Raw genomic sequence first — 22,389 nt, forward strand, 5'->3', positions numbered from 1 at the left:
TTTTGGACCTTGGTTTCCCCGTCCTTGTTTTGGAAGGTTTACAGTAGGGGGGGGGACTGACTTCCTTTTTGGATCCCCCCCGCTCGTGTCCAATCCGAAAAAACAATTCTTTTTTTTCTCCTTTTGAACCCGGTTTCCAAATTACTCACGGGTTGTTGTTAAGAAGTCCGAATTTTCAATGGAAGAAGTCAGCGCTCTCCGCCGGATGGCATGCGGCTGCGCTCGGCAGGGATAGCAGAGGACTCAAAGCACCACGCTTCTCCCCGGCACCCGATCCGTAGCCTTTAAAAAGGCTCCTTCACGAGTCGGGAGGGCGCTAGCGGTGCCAGCCGAGTCTCCATGTCCACGACCTCCGTGGCCGTGGTTTTTAAGGGTCCCCGCATCGCCGGTGCGGTAGGACCCAGCCCCTGCCGAGCAGACTCCCTCCGGAGCTCGGAGGGAGTCCGCCATTCGGCGATGGCGCCAACCCGGAAGTCCCCAGAATTCGCAAGCTTTTCATGCTGATTACAGGTACCACCTTGGAAACTTCACTGGGCAATTCCAGGCTGTTGCCATGTTCAGATAGACTTCAATCATAAATCATCAAATTCAGTTGGATGGAAGGTCTTGCGCAACGAACCCACTTCCCACGACCCCAACATGCAAAAATGCACTGGAAGATGAACTATGCAACATCATTTAAACTCCCCACAAAGGAATGAGAATGAATGCTCATTAAACAAACAGGATGCTCAGGGCAAACAAATGAGGATGCAGGTTCAAGAAAAGGTCGTGCCCAGTGATGATAACCAGTGACTACAAAGCAGCTTAGAAAATATTGACGACATACAATGGATATGACCAGATTATTAGGAATCTTTACACCTGGGTGCTAGTTATAAATCATACTGCAGTAGAAGCTGGCAGCTTCCCTCCCAAAGGAAACAGCAGCTGGGGGTAATTTTGCTGGGATCCCCTCCCTGCCCATATGTTGAGATCCAGTCATCGTTGGGTAGTCACATGATTGTTGTGGTTTCTCCCCCAAATAATAATAAAAAGACACATTGAAGTCATTTAACATCACATCTCCCCACTCAGAAGACCAGCAATATACAGTAACTTGCAGCGGTTTATTATTACCTGAAATAATATCCCCTCCATCTCCAAAAATGCAAGTCCCTATGTATTATAAAGAATTTATAAGCTTATTGATCTATAATCATGTTATCCATTTATAATTACACGGATGATATTCTAAGATGGTCAGAATCAACTTTCCTTACTTTTTAATGTCCTTGCAAACCAGCCATTCCACATCAGGGAGTGGTGTCCCTTCTGCCAAGCATGTCACCGTTTGCCCCGCAGAGTCGTGATGACTATCCACCAGATCTCGAATTAAAGCTGGAACTGAAAAGGAATAATTTGGGAGGAGCGTGTCAGATCCTTACAGCACTGAAGAAATTCTGTTTATTGAAAAGAAGCGGCAGAAGCATAGTTTTGAACTCCCATCTGCCTGGCAAACTCAGTCATTCCTTGGGGAAATCTAGATTCAGACTTTCTGGAGTTCTTTGCTTGTTTTCACTAACACATGATCCCCTCCTGTATCTAGATTACCTGTACTTACTTACTGGAAGCAAGCACCATCCAACTCAGTGGGACTTACTTTTACTAAACATAGGTAAGATTAGGCTGTTAGCTGCAATCCTAAGAACACTTTCCTTGGAGTAAGTTCCACTGAATGCAGTATGACTTATTTCTGAGTAAAGATGGATAGTATTGGATCGTTCTACGGCAAAACCTTGCACACTTTCTTGAGGAAAGTCCCAATTAACTCAAGTGAATAAACATGCATAGGATCAGACGGAAGGTTAGTCTTCAGTGGGAATTACTAGTTCACTGGCTTTAATCGGGACTCATATCCTGTAGGGCCTTAGCAGGGTCCTGGCTTCAAGAGAAGAACATATGGCAGTACTTTTGGGATGTGGAATAAAGGAATCCAGGCACAACAAGGCAGCTACACAGCAAGCTGGGGGTGCACGGTCAAGAGAAGAATGAACTCTTCATTTGCTCATTTCAGAACTCCTCTTTGAGTTAAGGCTGTCAATGGGCTGAAGCATTTTTAGATTATTTCCAAGATAATTTTTCATTCTGTTACAGCAGCATATCACAACCCAAACAGCCTTTAAAAGCCCAACAGTAGCATGCCCTTAGTTCATCATCCCACAGACCAAAATGGCCTGCACTTAGGAAGTTGACTCACACTGATTAATCAATTGAAGCTTGAGTTGATTGATTGACCAATTTAAGCCCTGCTTTGACTGTTACTTGGATCATTCATCTTTTGCCAACCACGTGTTTTGGATACAATGTGGATATGCTGATTTATATGTATTGATGCATGCAAATTTAGAAATAATTAACTAAAACAGAAATACACTGTGTCTTCACCATAGTGGGGAAGACAGTGACCAAGGAATTGGTGTGCCTGCTCAGTCTACTGTCCACACGCTACTGACAAGCAACACCAAGGTCCCTACTCTCCCTTCTTACGGTTCTTGGAAGCCCTTCCAATAGAGGACTGTCCTCTGCAAAGTAGGAGACATGGCCTTCCTATGAAGACTGATTCCATCTGGCTCAGTATTGTCCACGCTGACTTTTAGTGGCTCTCCAAGGTTCCAGGCAGAGGTCTTAGACGTCACCTGCTACCTGATCCTTTTATATGTAAGTGTCAGGGATTGTCCTTGAGACCTTTTGCAAGCAAAGCATGTTCTCTAACTCAGAGCTACTGTCCCAGCTATGAGAGAATGCTTTAAAGGCAGATGACATGACAGCTATTCTGCTGCTGCAGCTAAGCAGATCTGGATAAGGGGCTGCTTGGGAATCATATGTAAACAGCTCAGGAGAAAAGTTACACACAAGTACGGTGCATAAATTAGGATAAGTGATTGATAGATGGGGGTGGGTGGAGTAGACATCTGTATGAACTCTTTCCAAAACTCTTCTTTCAAAACATCTCTGAGCAATGGTCGCCATGATAAGTTCTACACTAAATGCACATTTTGTGCTGTGATTCCTCATCCCTTTTATGTACCCCTTCCTCTCTCCAAATCAAATGCATGTGGAAGGGACCATTTCTGACTCTCAGCCAGGCACAGCAGATGTTTAAGTTTGTCGGCATCTGGGGCTGAACTAATCTCCAAAGTATCTTCCATGGACAGCGGCAAGCAAGCGAGTTTGTTCCTAGATAATTTGCCTTATTATTGACTCCTATTTTCAGAAGTATTATTCGTACCATATGTTGTTTCTTGCAAATGCTGGATACACGAATGGCAAGAGAATTTTCCTTCTAGGAGCAAGAACTCGATGTACAAATAATATGGCCGGGGTCACATGGAAGAAGTAACCTGGTTCTAGCCATCTAGGCTGCATTCTTAAACATTTAGGCTTGGTCTACACCAGGGCTTAGGAAACTCTGACTCTCCAGTTGCTACAGCACCCACCACCCCTGACCATTGACCATAGTAGATAGCCACAGGTTCCCAAATGTGACCTACACAAACAGCAAATGAGGTGGCCAAACTGTTTTTGGGCCGCATCAATTCAGATAGATGGGTGGGAATCACATGACTGAATCTCACCCCACCCCCGGGGGAATAACTGCAGTTTTGCCTTTCCCCCACCATGCTTGATTTCTGTGTGCCGTGATTATTTTCCAGATGTGTGTGTGTCTCAACTTGCACTACCACCTGCAGTCTGAATGGTTCAAGCTAGGAACAATCTTATCCTCTCATCTGTTTTTGTCTGTGTACACCAGGCCTTAGGCTACCTAAATCTCCCTGAAAGTCAATGTGGTTAAACAACTGGGAGAGCACAGTTCAAATTCCTCCTCATCTGCAGAGCACACATGTTCCTCCTGCCATTTTATCATCACAACAACATCATGAGGATGATTAGGCTGAGAAATGACTAGCCCACAGTTACCCAGCAAGCTTCACAGCTGATTCCTGGATTCCCCTCACCCGCATTTCCAAGTTTAGTTTTTCTAGCTTTCTAAACTTTCTACTAAACCCTCAGTAGTTCATATTTGCTTGTTGGCCTATGGATCAGTCTCTGTAGTGTCACTTCCACATCTACCTAACTCCTCTAGTTTTATACTGATCTTACCCATTTTACAGGTTTACCTTGTATGAGCAGGGAGAAAATATATCTTTGAGTTTCATCCTCATTCTGTGCTACAAAAGTATAATATCCACTGTCTTCTTCCTTGGCACGGATTAATTTTAACATGCTCTGGTACCTATTGAAAGAGAACATTGTGATCATTTCCCACAAGAGGAACAGTACAAATATAAGCAAAGCAAACTGATAGCTTTGTTGGAAATCAATCTCTCTGTGTGTAAAAGACAGGCTTAGTATATGGTAAGGACAAATGGATCAGACTAAATTTGGCCTGTGTTAATTTCACACATTATCAGTGCAAGGATAGTTCTGCCCCCTTTTTGCTTGCCTGAGAAGGTGTGTGTGTGTGTGTGTGTGTGTGTGAGAGAGAGAGAGAGAGAGAGAGAGAGAGAGAGAGAGAGAGAGAGAGATAGCTGTCAACTTTTCCCTTTTCTTGCGAGGAATCCTATTCGGAATAAGGGAATTTCCCTTTTAAAAAGGGAAACGTTGACAGCTATGGTGTGTGTGTGTGTTTGTGTGTGTGTGTGTGTAATGCTCTGAAGCAACAAATAAACAAAACAAAAACCAGAACATTTACATTTATGAGGTGATCTGATTAGTGAAGTGAAGGCCTTGCGAGGGGTATAGTAAAATTTAACAGCGGGGGGGGATTCCATTTTCTTCTGCGGGCTTTTTGGAGGGAGGACTGAAAAAATGTATGAAATATTATCTCTTTCAGAATGAGATAAATGCTTTAAACCAATGTTTAATGTAAGGCAATCTACCGTGTTAAATAATATACTTTACTTCAGTAAAACTTAAGTAGATGAAGCGAATGTACTATGGGAGGGGGGGAAATGTATGCTACACTTTACATGGTAATCTTCAAATTTCTCTGAATCACATCCTAGTTCTCTAACAGCCTGGTTCTATGCATAGAATTGTAGCCTTATTTTATTATACCTACCTGAGAGTAAGCCCAGTGCACTTAGTGGGTTGTATACAACAGAGTTGCAAAAGCTGACAGTAAGGATTCTGACAATGGAATAGGGAAGTAAGCAATTTCCCCCTCCCCATGCAGTCCCTTGGAGGGGTGGGAGAGTCTCCGGAGCAGATATGATGATACATTCACCCATACTGTCAGCTGAGTGACATTGTTAGATGCAACCCAAGGAGACTTGGCTTTTGAGTAGACAAGGACACAACAAACTGTAAGCATGCAACCCTAGGAGTAAACCCTATTGAAGTCACCTGAAGATATGTCTGAGTAAACATGCATAGAATCATCCTGCACATCGTATAATAAATCAGAAGGAGAAGCAAGTAATAATTCTTAAAACCTGTATGAAGCCAAATAAAGGTTTGAAAAATGCGCAAAGATAGGAATAGTAGAGGAATTGGAGAACCAAGAATCTGCCAAGTGGAATTTTCATAGAGATACAGAACAGGCTGCAGATTCTCTAGAGTAGAGATCAATCTGTTTCCAAGGAGATACTCTGGTTTGCAAATGGAGAACTGGACAACTAAAACCTACAAATTCCTTGGCAAGCATTTTCTTTACCTCGTCTCCTGGATCTGCTTGGACCTAGTGACAATCTCCGTGAGATTTTCCATCAGAGTCACATTGTCCTTCAGCCAAAACATTTTTGGCTCTGGGTAAGCATGCACATCAACTACAAATTTTTTAACTTCATGAAGATTGACAGCTTCCATGGGGTTAAAATGGGGTTCCAGATGAATGAACCCTTTATCTGTAGGAGGACAAAGGTTTCCATGAGTATCTCTCAATGATAGTCAGGATGCTCAATTGAGAACAACAAAGGAAACTAGAAACAGACTGTACCATGAACTGTGATCGCGACTCTTTTTGTTTTCTTAAAATCTTTGGTCACATGAAGAGCAGCACATTCATAATCTCCACTGTCCTTAACTGAAGCATCTGGAATGGTCAGGTTGTAAACCAGCTTCTGGGCTGGAATTTTGATGTCATCAAGTGAAACTGTACCTTTGTTCTTCTGCATAGTTAAAGTATCAGAAAACTTGGTCAAACAACATGGCTACAGAAAACAACTTGGCACCCTTAAGATCCATTATCAGTTTCCAGGTTTCACAAAGACTCTCAGAGAAAGCCCTATAGTGGATCCCATCTTCATCTCAAGGTCAAATGGACAAAGAGTCAAAGACTTTTTCACTAGTAGACAGGGCACTTTTGGTGGTGGCTCCATATCTGTATCACAGGAGGCATATACACCTCTTCTTTGCAGATTGGGAATAACCGTGCGCACAATACCTTGCTTGCCTGTGAAATTCATCACCTAGCTAAGGATATACTAATGACAGCTTATATGCACATATGGGCCCTGTCTGGAGCACAGTGGTTGTGTGAATATTCAATCAAGTGACCCTGAGCATAACCTATTGAGAATGCTGAAGACTGCAGTCATACACTCTCTCTATAACAGCCAAAGGAATTCACTTACAAATCATTTTTTATACTGTGAATATTAAAAAATTGGGCCCAAACCTAGAATTAGTACATTTGAAAATCCACAACATGTCCACAGTGCTGAATGCTAATGAGGTTGAAAAGGAAGTCAGCAAACTGGGATCACAGTAATTTATTTCCATTTGAGTGTCAATGCTACTGATTTTTGTTCCAATTACTTATTCAGGTTTTCAGAAAGCAAAATTAATTCATAACACCTCCCCTACCACAAAAAACCCTCCAAAAAACCCCATCCCAAACAACTCAGTTTCTGTGATTTAGGCAATTGTCAAAGGAAGGATTCTTTGATCTAATAGATCAAACCACAGCACAGCCTTCCTCAAAGGTGATGAAAAAACTGAAAGCAGTGGGAATAGCTAGAGCTCTTGATGAATATGGAAACTAACAAAATTGGGGCCTACACAAAAATAAAGACTTTTTCTTTATTGATGTTAAGTAGAAGCACACTGTCCAACTTTTTATTTTCTGAAATCGCGAGAACGCCAGACCAAAAAAGGGACATCCGGGAATCAAAACAGATGCCAGGATTGGCTTCTGTAATCCGTGATGCCCAGGTTAAAACAGGCCATTTGGTGGGTTTGATAGATGCCAAGAATGACATTTTTAAAAAAACCGAAATCCTATTTATGGTATTGCTCATTTATCTACTTAATCACATGGCACATTATGGACATGGAGAAAAGTAAAATCTTAGCAGCAGAATCAGAATGAATGGGACTAGGAATACACTATCATAAATCTATGCATGGGATCTATTCTCAGTTCACTTTGGCCCAATATGACAATTTATGAGATTTATTCTTCTCTTGTTTTTCTGCTGAGGTAGCTGAACACTAAGTTGGATCCACTTGCTTCCCATCAAAATCAATGGGACTTCAGGTAGTCATGACTGACTGTTCACATTGATATCAATGGGACCTTAGTGTGACTACCGTCGTCTGGCTCCAGCCCATTGTGATTAATTATCCACTCTTCCACTCTTCCTTTTTATCTCTGCAATAACATTCTGAAGCAGGATTAGTCCCAATCCAGCACTTTAAGTTCCTCTGGTGCACTAGCTCCCAGTTAACTCTGGTGTGCTATGCTTCAGAGAAGAATCAGCCCATCTGATTATGACTTGAAGTCATTTGTAGAGAGTCATATTCTCACATCTATAGGAGTGTAACATGTGGGCAGCTCCAGAAACACTCCATTTTTTGTTCTATTATGTTTTCCAGGTTTGAGGGGAGTGTTATTACTTTATAACCACTGTCCCACTTCCTGTCAACCTCATATGTTACTCATCTCCTCTTAACATCTTGTAAAGTTCTGCACGTTTACTAACAATAAAGTCTTGGTTCATGATACCCAGCTAACGCAACAAGAAAACGCTCTCTCATCTGTCTTTATTCTATTTGTTATTTTTATTTTTTACGAGAAAAAAAATCCCCCTACAACCCCACCCACAGTCTTCTTCGGTCACTTATTCAACAACAAGTATTTGGGGAGGGGGGGAGAGATATTTACCACTTTCCCTGGATAATTCCACTGTAAGTTCACGACTTCGTTATCCAAGACCACACACGTTACAACAATGGTTTCTCCTGTCTTATACACGGTCTTGGGGGATTCGATCTCAACATGAAGATATGATGTAGCTGGAAGAGTAAAAGAGAATTAGCACATTTAAGAAATATTTTGCACATCACAGAGGTTCTTTTGAACAATTTGCTCTGAGTAACTGTTGAGGGGGACCTTTGCACTAAGGCAAAGGGATAAGTCTGTTAAAATAAACCACGGTGCTTTCAGAAACCAGCATTCAACAATTGACATGATTATTGTCAGGTGTTCCATAATGTAAGGCAGTGGCTTTCAACCAGTGTGCCGTGGCACCATGGGGTGGCTTGAATGATACTCAGGGGTGCTGTGAGCAACACTGCCCTCTGTTCCTTTTTCCTTCCCTTCCTCCTGTGATACCTTCTCACATCTCTGCCTTCCAAAGATTTGTGTGGCTGCTTGCTGCAGCAGCCCTGGCTACAAGCTCCCAAGGCGAATAGTGCCTCTGGGGTTGGCCAGGGGGTTCTGGTTGCCAGGAACTGAGGTGGCCTCGGAGTAAACAGGCAAGTGGGTGAGGGAGCCCAGCCAGCCAGCCAGTGCACCAGCCTTTGCTGTTGGGAATGGACAGAAAACCAGGAGGCTGAGCAGGCAGGCAGGCGTTGTGCTGGCCTTTTTTGTGCTTGCTGGGAGCTAAGTACCTGCCTGGGAGCTGAGTGTCCAGCACTGAAGGAGAGCCTTTCCACCATGGAGGCCCAGCAGCGCCCGCTGCTGTCACTGCTGCCTCCCGAGGTGAGGTAATTTGCTGGCCTCACATACACCTTTGGTCGGTCTCTGTCGGACCACTAAGTCTGGGGGCATCATCTTTCCAGGCCCCTGTGGGGCAGCATGAAGAGACACCTCTCTTGGGGCAGGGGGTGGGGAGAAGCTCAGAGACCAGGGGGTGTGGTGGGGTCCAGGTCAGTTCGTATGGGGAGAGGTGGTCCTTGAGGTATTGTGGTTCTGAGCTGTTTAAGGATTTATAGGTCAAAAACAGCACTTCGCATTGGGCCCAGAAACTAATTGGCAACTCCAGTAGGATTGGCCTTGTGTGCCCAAACAGTCTTGTCCCAGTGAGCAACCTGGCCACTGAATTCTGCAAAAGCTGAAGTTTCTGAACTATCTTTTAGGGGGTTGTTCAAGGAGGCAGGAGAGGATATATTGTTTATTAATATCCTTCCTAGCTAGTGTTAGCAGGTTCTATAACTTGGCAGAGTTTTACATTCCCCTTTTAAATGCACAGCAGATAGCTGGCTGCAGGCTTGTGTAAGCCTCTCACTACCATACAATTCAGTATTGAATTGTATGTTCCTGGTAAGTCCCCTTTTATAAAAGAATAAACACATGACAATCTTATTTAAAGTTGATAAAAGTTGTTTACTCACATCAGTTCACAGTTGGATCCCTGAAGGCAGACTTAGTTACAAATAGATACATGTGGATCTACTCCATATGGGAGACTTGGTCCCAATACCCCATTTCTAGCTAAGAAGCTGGTTCAACGAAGGAGGAAGTGAAAAAGAGAGAGTGTGGCAGCATGCCTTGTCCTTTTGTTACCTGGACAGGTAAGGTCACGCCCACCTCTAGTCACATGCAAAGGAAGGATGTTCCAGCCAAAAGGAAACAGGAAGTTTTTGACTGGCTGGACCAAACATTCCTCTGCATGTCTTCTCTAGGAAAACAAGGAATGTTGTGTTTGACTGCTCTCAGTGGATTACATCCCACATCTTTAGAGGCAGCCCCACATATAATACATTGCAGCGATCTATGGAAAGAACAAATGAGTTTTTCACTCATGCTTCAAGGGCGTGAGTGAAAAACTCATTTGTCCCTTACACAGAGAAAAGTTGAAAAGAAATACCTTTGTAAATATAGATGACAAATTCACCGGACCGGAACTCCTTTCCCTTAACGGTGGTCTTGCACAGATAGGAGCCTGCAGAGAAGTTTCCGATGAAGCCCTGCCTGTTGTCATAAAAGGCATACACGATTTTCCCTTCAGTGGTCATCAAAGTTACTTGGGCGTTGGGGTCACTTGTCCGGCAAGGGATGGTGGAGGACTCTTCTTCTTCGGTGATGACAATGAACTCATCTTCTGGGAATGTCGGAACAAAGGGAACAGCTGGATCTGTGAAGAGGGAGATATGTTGAACCATCAACCAGGCTAGAGGAGTAAGTGACTTTAATATCTGGTGACTCAATCCTGTATCCTGTGTGTGTGTGTGTGTGAAGCTCAGCAGCTCCCACAGGTCTCCGTTAAAACTCTCTCTTACACTGGCAAGCTGCTGACACAGGGACATAGGAAACTAGAACCATAGAATTGTAGAGCTGGAAGAGACCACAAGGGTTAGCTAGTCCAACCAGCTACAATTCAGGAATCTTTTGCCCAACATGGGGCTTGAACCCACAACCCTGAGAGTAAGAGTCTCCTGCTCTGCTGGAATCAGGCCATCTAGCTCCATACTGTCTACACAGGCTGGCAGTGGCTCTCCAGGATTTCAGAGAGGCAGCCCTCCCAGCCCTCCCTCCTATATGCAAAGGAGATGTTGTGCTACTGAGCTATGGTCATTCAGTCATCTTCAGAATGTGGTTGAAACGGCACGCATAGCATGGAGAAGTGTTGCTTTAAAATTCCAGCGATAGCTCCTATAAATATGCCAGCTTAAACAACAACACCAGCAACAAACTTAGATGGTCCCGTAAATCGTCATTATCATGTTCATGCAAACTGATGCAGTCTCAGAGATGCACATGACCAATGGCTGAGCGGGAATGGGACCTCTGCTACCATACAGAACAGTTGTTAAGAGGGCAAAAGCATTCACGTTATAACATGGCAGTGCAACCCTTCCTTCAGGTCGGGAAAGGATTGGGGAAAGGATGTGTTCATTTGCTAAACACGTCCAAATTCAGTAGCAGCCAAACTTTTCAGTTCCAGATTGTAAAGTGTGTGTGTGTGTGTGTGTGTGTGTGTGTGTGTGTGTGTGCATGCTGCAATTCCAGAAAAACACTGCAGATGTGGTAGAGGTTACTGTATTTAGATTCCAAAGAATCACAGCTTTATTTCTTTTCTTTTCCACAAGCAGGTTTCTAGCCCTTTTGATTGCTAATGTGCAAAGTTTCCTTCCTTCCTTCCTTCCTTCCTTCCTTCCTTCCTTCCTTCCTTCCTTCCTTCCTCTTTCTTTCTTTCTTTCTTTTGCAAAGTGTTTATTTTGCAAAACATTTTCCTATTTGAATAATACAGTTTCTGCCAGTCACGGACAGAGGCAAGCAACTGTAAGGAAGGAACTTGAAGCCATTAGGAACTGTTTTTCTAGATCAGATCAAAGTCTTTCTAGTCCAGCATCCTGTTTTCCATAACAGCCAGCCAATTGCTTTTAATAGGTTTCTTTTTATTTTTGAGGCATGGTTGAAAGTAGTTGGAAAATACTTCAAAAGCCAGAGAATTGCTGAATAAGATTTGCAGTGGCCAGAGGATGGAGCTGTAGTGCCCTGTATTAAGGCTGAGCAAAACAGTGGTCACAAGGAACTCAAACCATGAGTCATGAAGCTGGCTTGTTAAACTACGCAGAGTTTGTTTCAAAGCTAGTTCCCTAGTCCGTATGTAACACTAAGCCAATTTTCTTTGGAAGTGAAGGTAATCTTAGATGGAGAGGGGAGTGTGAGAGTCTGATGCTTTGCTCAGGCACATTGAGGCTTGTCCTCATAGTGCTAAACCAGTCTTCTCCAAATTGGTGCTTTCCAGATGTTTTGGACCACAACTTCCTTCAGCCCCAGCTGCCATTGTCATTGTTCAGGGTGAGGATTTAAATTCCAATCCCAACCTTTCTCCCAAAGGAGCTGAAGGTAGCTAATAACATTTTTTTAAAAACAAAAACCAATCACATTACAACCATAACCAAGGCACTGGATGATGGGAAATGTAGTCTGAAATGTCTGGAGTGCAAAACGAAAGCTGCACCAACCATTGTTTAGTGTTATGTGCAAACTTGGCCTTTTATAGTGTCACTCTTGGGGACTTTGGGAGAAAGAAAATGGTAGGAGCAAGGAGAAACTCTGGGTGGCAGTGATAAGTTTCACCTCTGACTTTTCCCTTCTCTCAAATTGGAAAGAGGGGTTTCGGCTGCCCTATCACACACACACACACACACACCTCAAAGTCCTGAAATACAAGCTGAAAGTTCCCACAGGAGAACTTTCAGCTCAACACCTCTCTGGATAGCGGCATACTATTCTCAGAAACAACACATGGTAAAAAAATTCAGAATGAAGAATGCAATGTCTGAGAAATTACACAAATCAGAATCAAGTTTTTTCTTGCCACAGAAATGGGGGTGACAGAACTGGCCCTTAGTGCAGGGTATGTGTAGCCCGGTTTATAGGCCATTAACTTTTAAACCACCCTTTGGTCTAAAGAGAAAGAAACCACATCTCCCAGTGTTTCACATTTTACCATAATATGGTATTATGCTTAGAACTCCAGTTCTTATTGAAATCTATCTTGTAAAAATAAAGAAAATGGTACTACAAGCCTGGGATGTCTTATATCAAGTTTTTTGGGGGGCAGGCAGTTGACTATATAGAAAATCCAAACGCAGCCGACAAAGGAATTTGTAATGTGCACTGTGAGACCTTCTAGTAATCATTCAAACCTAGCAGCACATAAACTTGCATTCCACAAAAGCAGTGCATTTGCTTTCTCCCCACAAATGGGATTCTCACAGCTTCCCCCCCCCTTGTTGCCTTGGGATTGATCCAGTGCACAGACTTTAAATGCTTTCTGCTTCTAATAAAGAAAATGGCTTCCACCTGTGCTTTCAAAATTCTTATGTGGGGGGGAGGGAATATATGGGTTCCTTAGAAAATATACTGTTCGTGATAGAAAGAGACATTTTAATTTGAATAATAGAGAAAGAAGAAGTTTAAGATCTGCAACACTGGCAGCTCGTTTTTTAGTCTATGGGGAAAATCTCAGTCAAGCAGGAATCACTTCTCTGGGCAAGGAGAAATGCCACAATCATTCCTGCTGTAACTACCCCATTAAACAATGGCAAAACTGCGGCATATATTGCTGGTTGATTTTGTAAGGGCAAGAAGGCTGCCCTAAACTGGGTATCTATCTCTGTCTGTCAGGGCAATCAATCGTGAGTCATTCATTGGTTGTTCTGCTCATGGAAGACAAACTTTGGAATGCAATGCATATGCTTTGTGGTTCTCAAACTATTACTAAGTCCCCTGTTTATATAGATCGTTGGGGTGTGCCTTAGTTTCAGAAAGTAATGTGAGACTAATTACCCCACATAACTTTTCAATGCAAAAACTTAAATGTGAGAAACTAATAGGAACACCCTTTAAAAAAAAGTTTCACATGTTAGTTTTACCTAGAAGGCATTGCATTGCATTGAAAATGAAAATATTTTTTCTTTTTTCCCCCTATAATTCTGAAACTATTAATAAATATTATTTTTTAAAAAAAATGAAAATGAAAATATTCCTGAACTGGTACAAGGAACAAGAGGAGGGAGAAAACTGTGGAACTGAAAAGACATGCCAACTTTCCAACCTGACGCTTAGAAACATTAGTTCCGTATCTTACAAGAAGTCTCCAATGATCAAACAGAATGCCCTTTCCAAACTGTCCTCTGTCTGATGGCTTGGGGGACAGAATGCCCACAAGTGTCATCATATTTGCATGGGGGGGGGGGACAGGAGAAAAGCAGTTGGATCTCTCTATTGCCTATAAAATGGGATCCCCTTTGGCCAATCTGTAACAAATCCAGCAGGTATGGTGCTGTAGGCAGAGGCATAGTAGAATGCCTGTGAATGTTCTGCCATTTAGATCGGATGCACCAATGTCATAGGTCGCAGAACAGAGGATGCATCTTGGCTGAAATCAATGCAAAAACGAAGGTGAAATTAAAACTGAGAATAACCAACGTGCAATGAGATGAGTGTAAGTGAAATGAAAGTGAAACTAAACTGTGGCCTTTAGAAAGTGAAACTAAATTAAACATTTTCAAGCGCGTACCCCAAATAGTTTTGAAAAGATTCAAGATGCATTCTCTGATTCTAAATCCATCTAAGGGAATGTTTTTTGCACTGTTGTCCAGAAAATCCTGGGGTTCCTAGGAAGCTTTGTCAAAGGCTCCTCAATGGATGAGAATGTTAGTAGTACTCTAATATCATCAAGCTTTCTTGAAAGATCATTTGTCCATTATTCACCTTCACACATCATGCACAGCCACAGAGGACTGTTGGATATTCTGTTGGGTACAAATAAAGCCCAGGAAATTCTGGGAACTGCAAACTGAGCATTGTTCGGTTCCTTTTGCAGTGCACACAGGAATTTGCATGCAGGAATTACCAGCAGAAAAGTTGATATGGAAAGAGTTCCCTGTTGTTAGAACAGTGTGAAGCTACTTTCCATTGGAACAAGTCAAGTTTGGACTAATTCCACAAAATTCATCTCCATTTGGTTAGTGTGGTATGTTCTTTGATTGTGATCTGTGGCCAGGTCAGGTTTGAAAATCTAAACATAGGAAAGGCTCTGAACTGGATTTGTATGCAGCTTCTAAAATGGTGTGTTTTGATCAATAGAAATGACCAGCATTGTAACGTTCAGTTGCTCCACAACCTTCTCTGTCAAAGAGGTTTCACTATCATGGAGGCTTTATCATAGATACAGTGAAAGGAATCAACTCACCTGGCACAAAGACATAGATGTCCTTCCCCTCCACCTCACCATCTTCGTCTTGAGAATGATTGTAGTAGCAAGTGTACAATCCAGTGTGAGAAGCAGAAGCATTTGCCACATCAAGCACGGTCACAAACAGGCCGCTGTTGTTCTCCTCGCTTTTGAGGTCTATGGTATGGTTGCCATCGGGTATTGGATGTTGCCAGCTGACTTCACTGTCTCCAGAACATTTCAGGGTGAAGGGGGAATTCAGCTGCACAACCATTTCATCGTTGTTTGGCAGAATAGTCGGAAGCAAAGACTGGCAAGAGGCTAGCCATGGCCCTGTGAAAATAAAAGTATAATATTTTTACATTGGAATTTGGGGAGGAAATGATCATCTGCTCATTTCTGAACAATGGCCATTTCTATTGGGGGGGGGGAACCATAGTTCTGCAGGACATGGAGCACTCACTTTAGTACAGCAGGCTACATCTTTAGTTCAGAATACCAGAACACCAGAGATGGGGAACCCAGCTGGGGGCCAGGAAGAGACCGTATTTCAAGCACAATTGATTCATTTTAAGGTGATTGTTTCTGTACCATCCTTTTTTATGAAGCCACACACATATCCAGTGAAGTCATCACATTCATGCAAGGACTTCTGCTTGTGCAGCAGAACTTCCCCTTCCTCCCCTCTCCCTGACAACTCTGCTCCAGAGGATTGGAGGAACCCCCGGAACAGATTTGTGGGGGCACTGAGGAAGGAGGAGGAGAAGGAGGAGAAGGAGAAGGAGAAGGAGAAGGAGAAGGAGAAGGAGAAGGAGAAGGAGAAGATCCATTGCACAAATCAGGCAATTTTGTTGGTCACCTGTATAGACCAAACTCATGCTATTAGCCTCTCCTTTCTTCAAGCTTTCTGATGATACCTCTCCAGCCCAGGCCAGAAAAAGAATATAAGATTCCAAGTAGTTCAGCTGTTGTGTCTTTGGGTCTAGGCTTAGATAATTTTGATTTAACTATCAGCTCTCTGCTGAAGAATATTGAGCTTGACAAACAATTTCAACTGTGGTTACCTGTCAAGAAGCAGCCCACAATCAGGATCGTTCTTCGGGAAGGACCCATGACGATCATCAACTGAAACAAGAACAGGAAACAAAGGCAAGGCATGATTAGTTAGTGAGGGTATAGGAAATGACAACGCTACATCTGCAATGTGCATTAGCACCTTGGAAATGTGGAATGATGGCATTAATCATTCTGTACTGTCAAAAATGACAAATAGTCCTGGAAGCACCGATTTTGGTCGGCTACATTCAAATCTATGTTAAATTCACCAGGGGTACCATTTGGCAGATTAGCACATACATTTCTGTTTATTGCGAACTGAAAAAAGATACCCACAACAAATGCACACGGCACAATCCCTTTCATATTTTCTCAGAAGTTCTGCAGACGGCGGTGGGACTTGCCAGTGTGCATGAGGCTGCAGTCTTAAATCTCGGATGTATTTAAGAGCACGCTTTCGAACCTTGCTGCAAATTTTGCCCCCCTATCTCTTTCTCCAACTACTGAAATCAGACACGATATCTTCAAAAATATGCCAAGTGGATCTTGCAAAATTTCGGTCTCTTACATTCAATGTTTGAAGCAAGATCTTGAGGATAGAGTAGTAAACACTATATGCAGTTCTCAAAAGCATCAGTATTGGGGGGAAGAGAGCAGGAATGGAAAGCCTGATCTTGATTAGCCTATTCCAAAGACAGCATCCATTTAGTTATGCTCTTCTCCAAATTCCTTTGGCTCATTGAAAACATTATCCTCAAGCTGCAGGAATTCCTTATGAAAACAGCCCCAGAGAAACACAGGCTCCGCTTTGACCCATCTCTGTTCAGTGCTGAATACACAGATTTCAAAGATCTTCACCATTTGCAACAAGCAAGGTTGCAGTCCTCTGCACACATCTCTGGGGAGTTAGTCCAATGAACATACTCCAAAGGTAAATATGCAGAAGATCAGGATACACATTACTCCACTGACAGTGAGGGGGGAAATGGTTATCATAGTTTGCTGGGCTTTTAGTATGTCAGGATTTCCATTTTATATAAATATATGACATGTATTTTTCTTGTAAAATAAATATCCTTGATCATTTAAAACCTAGATTCTAAATGTATGACGAAACTCTCTTGCTATACATGAAAAGGGATATATGACTGGGTCCATGTTCATATTGTATTTTGTTTCTTGAAGAGCAAGACAAGCAGTACATTATTACTACCATTGCATTCTCTTTTAAGTTTGGCCGAGCGAATGGCTGTAAATCAATGGCTAATCTCTCCAGAACAACAACTAACAAGCTTTTTCTCTATGTGCCATGTGTAATTTACAGTCTTGGGTAATCAAGCTGCCCACCTGCTCCTTTCTAAAAGGCAAACACCGAACTCTCTTTTCAAGTGAAATTGCCTTTGAACCCAATGGAAGTCTTGGAACTGACTCTGGGATTAGGTGGGTCTGGCTGACTGTGTGATTTGGTGAAGGCTCTACAAAGAAAACATGGGTGAGGTCATTAGGAACATTCAGCAGGACTATTAAGAGTCTGTCTGGTTTATCAAGCTGGTCTCAATCTGTGCTAAGTTGCATACACAAAATACATGTCAGTGTGCAATTGTCTGCGGCTGAAACAAACTTGATCAAAAACGTTTTTGCATTTTATGAGGAAATTGTAATTTCTTGTAGTTTTGCATTCAGGAGGTCCCAGGTTCAGTCCCTGGGATCTCTGGCTAAAAGGGTCAGGCAGCAGATGACATCAAAGACCTCTGCCCAAGACCTTGGAGAGTTACTGCAAATCAGAGTAGTCAATAATGGACTAGGTAGACAAATCGTCTGAGCCGGTATATCTGTTCCCCCAAAGAGTCCTCTGCAAATTCTAATGTCAGGTATGCACCAGTTACTTCCTGACCATTTGATGCACTTTATTTGGTATCCAAAGATATTTCATTTTCCTATATTTACCGACAGCATTGAATAGATGTCAAGAAATGGCATTTCATGTTTGACAGTTGACAGCATGGGAGATTTCATATTTGACACCAGCCATAATCAGCGTCACTGAGAAATGTTCCCAAGTCTAAAAAATATGTGTATTGCAAATCCTGAGGTTCTTTTAAAAAGCACACACCGCTTTGTATTTAGAGTGTTCAAAACACTTCACATCATCCCATTTTGATTTTTGTCAGAATTTCAGCAGGAATAAGGGGGTTAAACCTTTCCTCCCCATGTGCTGATGCAAATTGCACACAAACACACACAGGGCTGGCTATTACATGTGTTGTTGTTTTTTTTAAAAAAAACTGAGGTAGTTTTTAGCAAATGCACAGGTATAAATGCTGTCATGGTTGCAGTGGCAGTGTCTGTAGTGCATGGATAGGCAAACTAAGGTCCGGGGGCCCGGATCCGGCCCAATCGCCTTCTAAATCCGGCCCATGGACGGTCCAGGAATCAGCATGTTTTTACATGAGTAGAATGTGTGCTTTTATTTAAAATGCATCTCTGGGTTATTTGTGGGGCATAGGAATTCGTTCATTTTTCCCCTTCAAAATATAGTCTGTCCCCCCCACAAGGTCTGAGGGACAGTGGACCGGCCCCCTGCTGAAAAAGTTTGCTGACCCCTGCTGTAGTGTGTTGGAAGTGGTGTTGCTGCTGGACCAGGCCCTAAAATGCAGTTTCTCTCCCCCCCCCCTTTTAAAAAAACACTCTGTAGCACACTGGTTATTCTGCATCAGTGTTGATATAAACTTGCAAATGCAGTCACCATGAAACCCACACAGCTATTCTGAATAGCAGTTTAAGGGTAGGGTTAAACAGCAATTACACACACACACACACACGCACGCACACACACACACAAAACACACAAACCCATGTGGCAAAACACTCCATTGCAAATGGTCCTGAGTGTACAAAAGTAGCTTTTTGGATCATGGCCACAGTCTATGATGCACTGTGCTAGATCAACTCACATAACAGATGATCCTGAAACAATATAGCAGCAAGACCTCAACAGGCCAAGAAATATTGTCTTATAAATGACAACTCAGTACCTCTTTCCTTACGCAACATGCACAGTTCAATACAAGTGACAGCGCATGCTGCTTTTATACCAGATGTTATCTTGGGTCTTCCCTTTGCCCAGCTGAAGAAGTGGGTTCTATCAACAGCAAATTTACAGCATGACCCTAAGCATGTTTACTCAAAGACGTAATAAAGATATTTAGGATTCTGCCGTTTATAGCATCCACCTCTTCTACTGGACAAAGGTATGATACAAGCATAAAAGGTAAAGGGACCCCTGACCATTAGGTCCAGTCGTGGCCGACTCTGGGGTTGCGGCGCTCATCTCGCTTTATTGTCCAAGGGAGCCGGCGTACGGCTTCCGGGTCATGTGGCCACCATGACTAAGCCGCTTCTGGCAAACCAGAGCAGCGCACGGAAATGCCGTTTACCTTCCCGCCGGAGCGGTACCTATTTATCTACTTGAACTTTGACATGCTTTTGAACTGCTAGGTTGGCAGGAGCAGGGACCGAGCAACGGGGGCTCACCCTGTTGCGGGGATTCGAACTGCTGACCTTCTGATCGGCAAGTCCTAGGCTCTCTGGTTTAACCCACAGCGCCACTCGCGTCCCTTGATACAAGCATAGGCACTCCCAAAAGATCATTCATAGGACTGCCAGTCGCATTCCTATCCATCCCTACTAAACTATTATTTGTTGCCAAGGATTTAGCTTTAAGCAGCTTCAACCAAAACTCCTTTTCCATATATGATAGAAAATGAATAGCTTACAGCCATACTATCCTGAACACTCCTCATCCCGTCTGATCTTGGAAGCTAAGCAGGGTCAGGCCTGGTTAATACTTGGATGGGAGACCACCTGAGAATACCGGGTGCCATCGGCTTAGAGCCTGGGTAGCTCAGCTGGTTAGAGCATGGTGCTGATAACACCAAGGTTGCAGGCTTGATCCCCACATGGGACAGGTGCATATTCCTGCATTGCAGAGACTATATGATACTCAGGAACCCTTCCAACTTTAAGATTCTATAATTCTATGAATAAGGTCCTTCCTTGGGGCAGAACCAGAGCTCCATGGTACAGCATTGGACTTGCATGCTTAATCCCTGACATTTCCAGATAGGGGCAGGAAAAGCTCCAGTCTGAAACCTTGGAGAACCTCTGTCAGTCAGAGTTGACAATATTGTGCTAGATGGGCCAATTGTCTGACTCTGTATAAGGTAGCTCCCTTTGTTCCTAAATACAGTGGTACCTCTGGTTAAGAACTTAATTCATTCCGGAGGTCCGTTCTTAACCTGAAACTGTTCTTAACCTGAAGCACTACTTTAGCTAATGGGGCCTCCTGCTGCCGCTGCACCACCAGAGCACGATTTCTGTTCTCATCCTGAAGCAAAGTTCTTAACCCGAGGTACTATTTCTGGGTTAGCAGAGTCTGTAACCTGAAGCGTATGTAACCTGAAGCATATGTAACCCGAGGTACCAGTGTGCAGACTGTACTTGTGACATGCATTGGAACTGCAACAGCATATCAGGGAGGAGCATTAAACCAATACCAAGGAAAAACCAAAGGAGTGATTTACTGACCACTGCAATCTCGATCTGGCTGCCCTTCTGTAAGTAGAGGGATGAGCAGCAGCCTGCATTCCTCCACCAGGACTGACAGATGACCAGACCATGCACAACAACTCCAGAAATTCAGCAGATGGCATTCCTGCAGAAACAAGTCATCTGCCTTGGTTTTTCAATTAGCAATAATGGCCATGTGTTTATGTAAAGTGCCTCCCACTGATAAGAGGCTCTTGAACATCAAAGTCGTCTTCCCTTCCAGCCTTCTTCTCCCCTCATCTTTTTTTTAAAATCACAGTTCTAGCCTGTATTTTTCCTAGATAAAGAATCCACAGTACATACATCTTTTTTTTAAAAAAAAAAAAATATCCCATAATCTTCTCTGATTAGCTAACCTCTCGGGCTTCAAGCTGCCTCTGCTGTCTATTCTTGCAACCAACTCCCATCTACTTACAGAGAAAGAAAATGCACTGAGTTCAGTGAAAAATACTCCAAACCAGTGTGCTTAGAAACATTCTACAATAAAGTTTTCATGTTTAAAATAAACCACATCAGGATTCAGGGCTTATCCACACTTTTGCCCTGTTCTTTCCTGACATAGGTTCACATTTAAAGCTCTGTGTCCAATACGTTTTGCTTTGTTTTTGACCTGGAGGTTTCTCAGTGTAAATGCACTCTCTAGCACTCAATTGGAGCAAATTCTGGGTTTCCCCAGGTTGTTGTTTGCTTCGATTCAGCTTGGGGCAGGGTAGAGAGCTGCTCCACATGTTCCTGATTTTGGTGATCATCAAATTGGAAAATACGGGCGGGGGGGCAGAGAGAGAAAAGATGACATGTTGGTCTTGTAGAGCAAATGGAAATTTGAGCTACTCCCTTCTTTGTTAGAAAAGTTAAGACCAAAAACACTAGTAAAGGTAAAGGGACCCCTGACCATTAGGTCCAGTCATGGCCGACTCTGGGGTTGCGGCGCTCATCTCGCTTTATTGGCCGAGGGAGCCGGCGTACAGCTTCCAGGTCATGTGGCCAGCATGACGAAGCTGCTTCTGGCGAACCAGAGCAGCGCACGGAAACGCCGTTTACCTTCCCGCCAGAGCCTATTTATCTACTTGCACTTTTGACGTGCTTTCAAACTGCTAGGTTGGCAGGAGCAGGGACCGAGCAACGGGAGCTCACCCCGTCGCGGGGATTTGAACTGCCAACCTTCCGATCGGCAAGTCCTAGGCTCTGTGGTTTAACCCACAGCGCCACCCGTGTCCCTCCAAAACACTAGTAAGTGGGCATTACAATAAACAACACCAAGCCAGCCATTCTGCAGTTCCTCAGAAGGGAAGCAAAGTAACAGCTCCATTGTATTCATGTTTATTAAAAAATACAAAATACAAGTAAACTGTTTGCGTGATGGTTTATTCCCAGCAAAAATGTGCATAAAATTGCTGCCTATTGCTGCAAAATCTTACGCAAACGTGCTTGGGAGGAAGCCACATTAAACAGAATGGGGCTTACCTGTAAGTAACCATGCATAGGAGTGGGCTGCACAAGTTCTTAGGTGTTTGCTTCTAAAGTACAGTCTTTCACTGTATTGCCATAAAATAGCCAGTTCACAAAATTCTGTCTGCCGCTCTCAAGCAATGCCATGTTAAAGTGTGAGTGATGGATAAACAGAAGTCAGGGGACCAGCTTTAGAAGAGCGAATGGAGCAAGAGAAAGAAAATTCACCCATCTTACCCTCCTCCTAAAACACCATTGAGCCCTGCTATGAAGCTCCTGCGGTGTGATTTGGCTGCATTTACTCCAACAGGCCAGTTGGCGGCACTGTTGATTCACGCTGATACAGCAACGTTCTATTACTTTTGACTGACGCAAA

At 43.2% G+C, this 22,389-nt stretch overlaps 1 protein-coding gene across 4 annotated transcripts in view; it reads right to left on the reverse strand.

Annotated features, from left to right (window-relative positions):
- The window catches only part of PDGFRA (platelet derived growth factor receptor alpha), a 54,466-nt gene that overhangs the window by 21,336 nt on the left and 10,741 nt on the right, over window positions 1-22,389 (reverse strand). For 3 of the 4 annotated variants that reach the window (XM_081020470.1, XM_081020471.1, XM_081020473.1), the window contains exons 2-9: window positions 15,965-16,025; window positions 14,919-15,233; window positions 10,077-10,343; window positions 8,150-8,280; window positions 5,981-6,152; window positions 5,699-5,888; window positions 4,161-4,276; window positions 1,263-1,386 (exon numbers count right to left, since the gene is read on the reverse strand). In XM_081020470.1, coding sequence (XP_080876596.1) covers window positions 1,263-1,386; window positions 4,161-4,276; window positions 5,699-5,888; window positions 5,981-6,152; window positions 8,150-8,280; window positions 10,077-10,343; window positions 14,919-15,233; window positions 15,965-16,022 — 1,373 coding nt within the window. In that variant the 5' untranslated portion in view covers window positions 16,023-16,025. Of the gene's footprint in view, window positions 1-1,262; window positions 1,387-4,160; window positions 4,277-5,698; window positions 5,889-5,980; window positions 6,153-8,149; window positions 8,281-10,076; window positions 10,344-14,918; window positions 15,234-15,964; window positions 16,026-17,303; window positions 17,327-22,389 lie in introns of those variants that run through there. The other variant, XM_081020472.1, reaches the window with a different exon arrangement.

Source organism: Podarcis pityusensis, assembly GCF_964106645.2.
Source record: "Podarcis pityusensis genome assembly, chromosome: 9".
Classification (NCBI taxonomy): Eukaryota; Metazoa; Chordata; class Lepidosauria; order Squamata; family Lacertidae; genus Podarcis; species Podarcis pityusensis.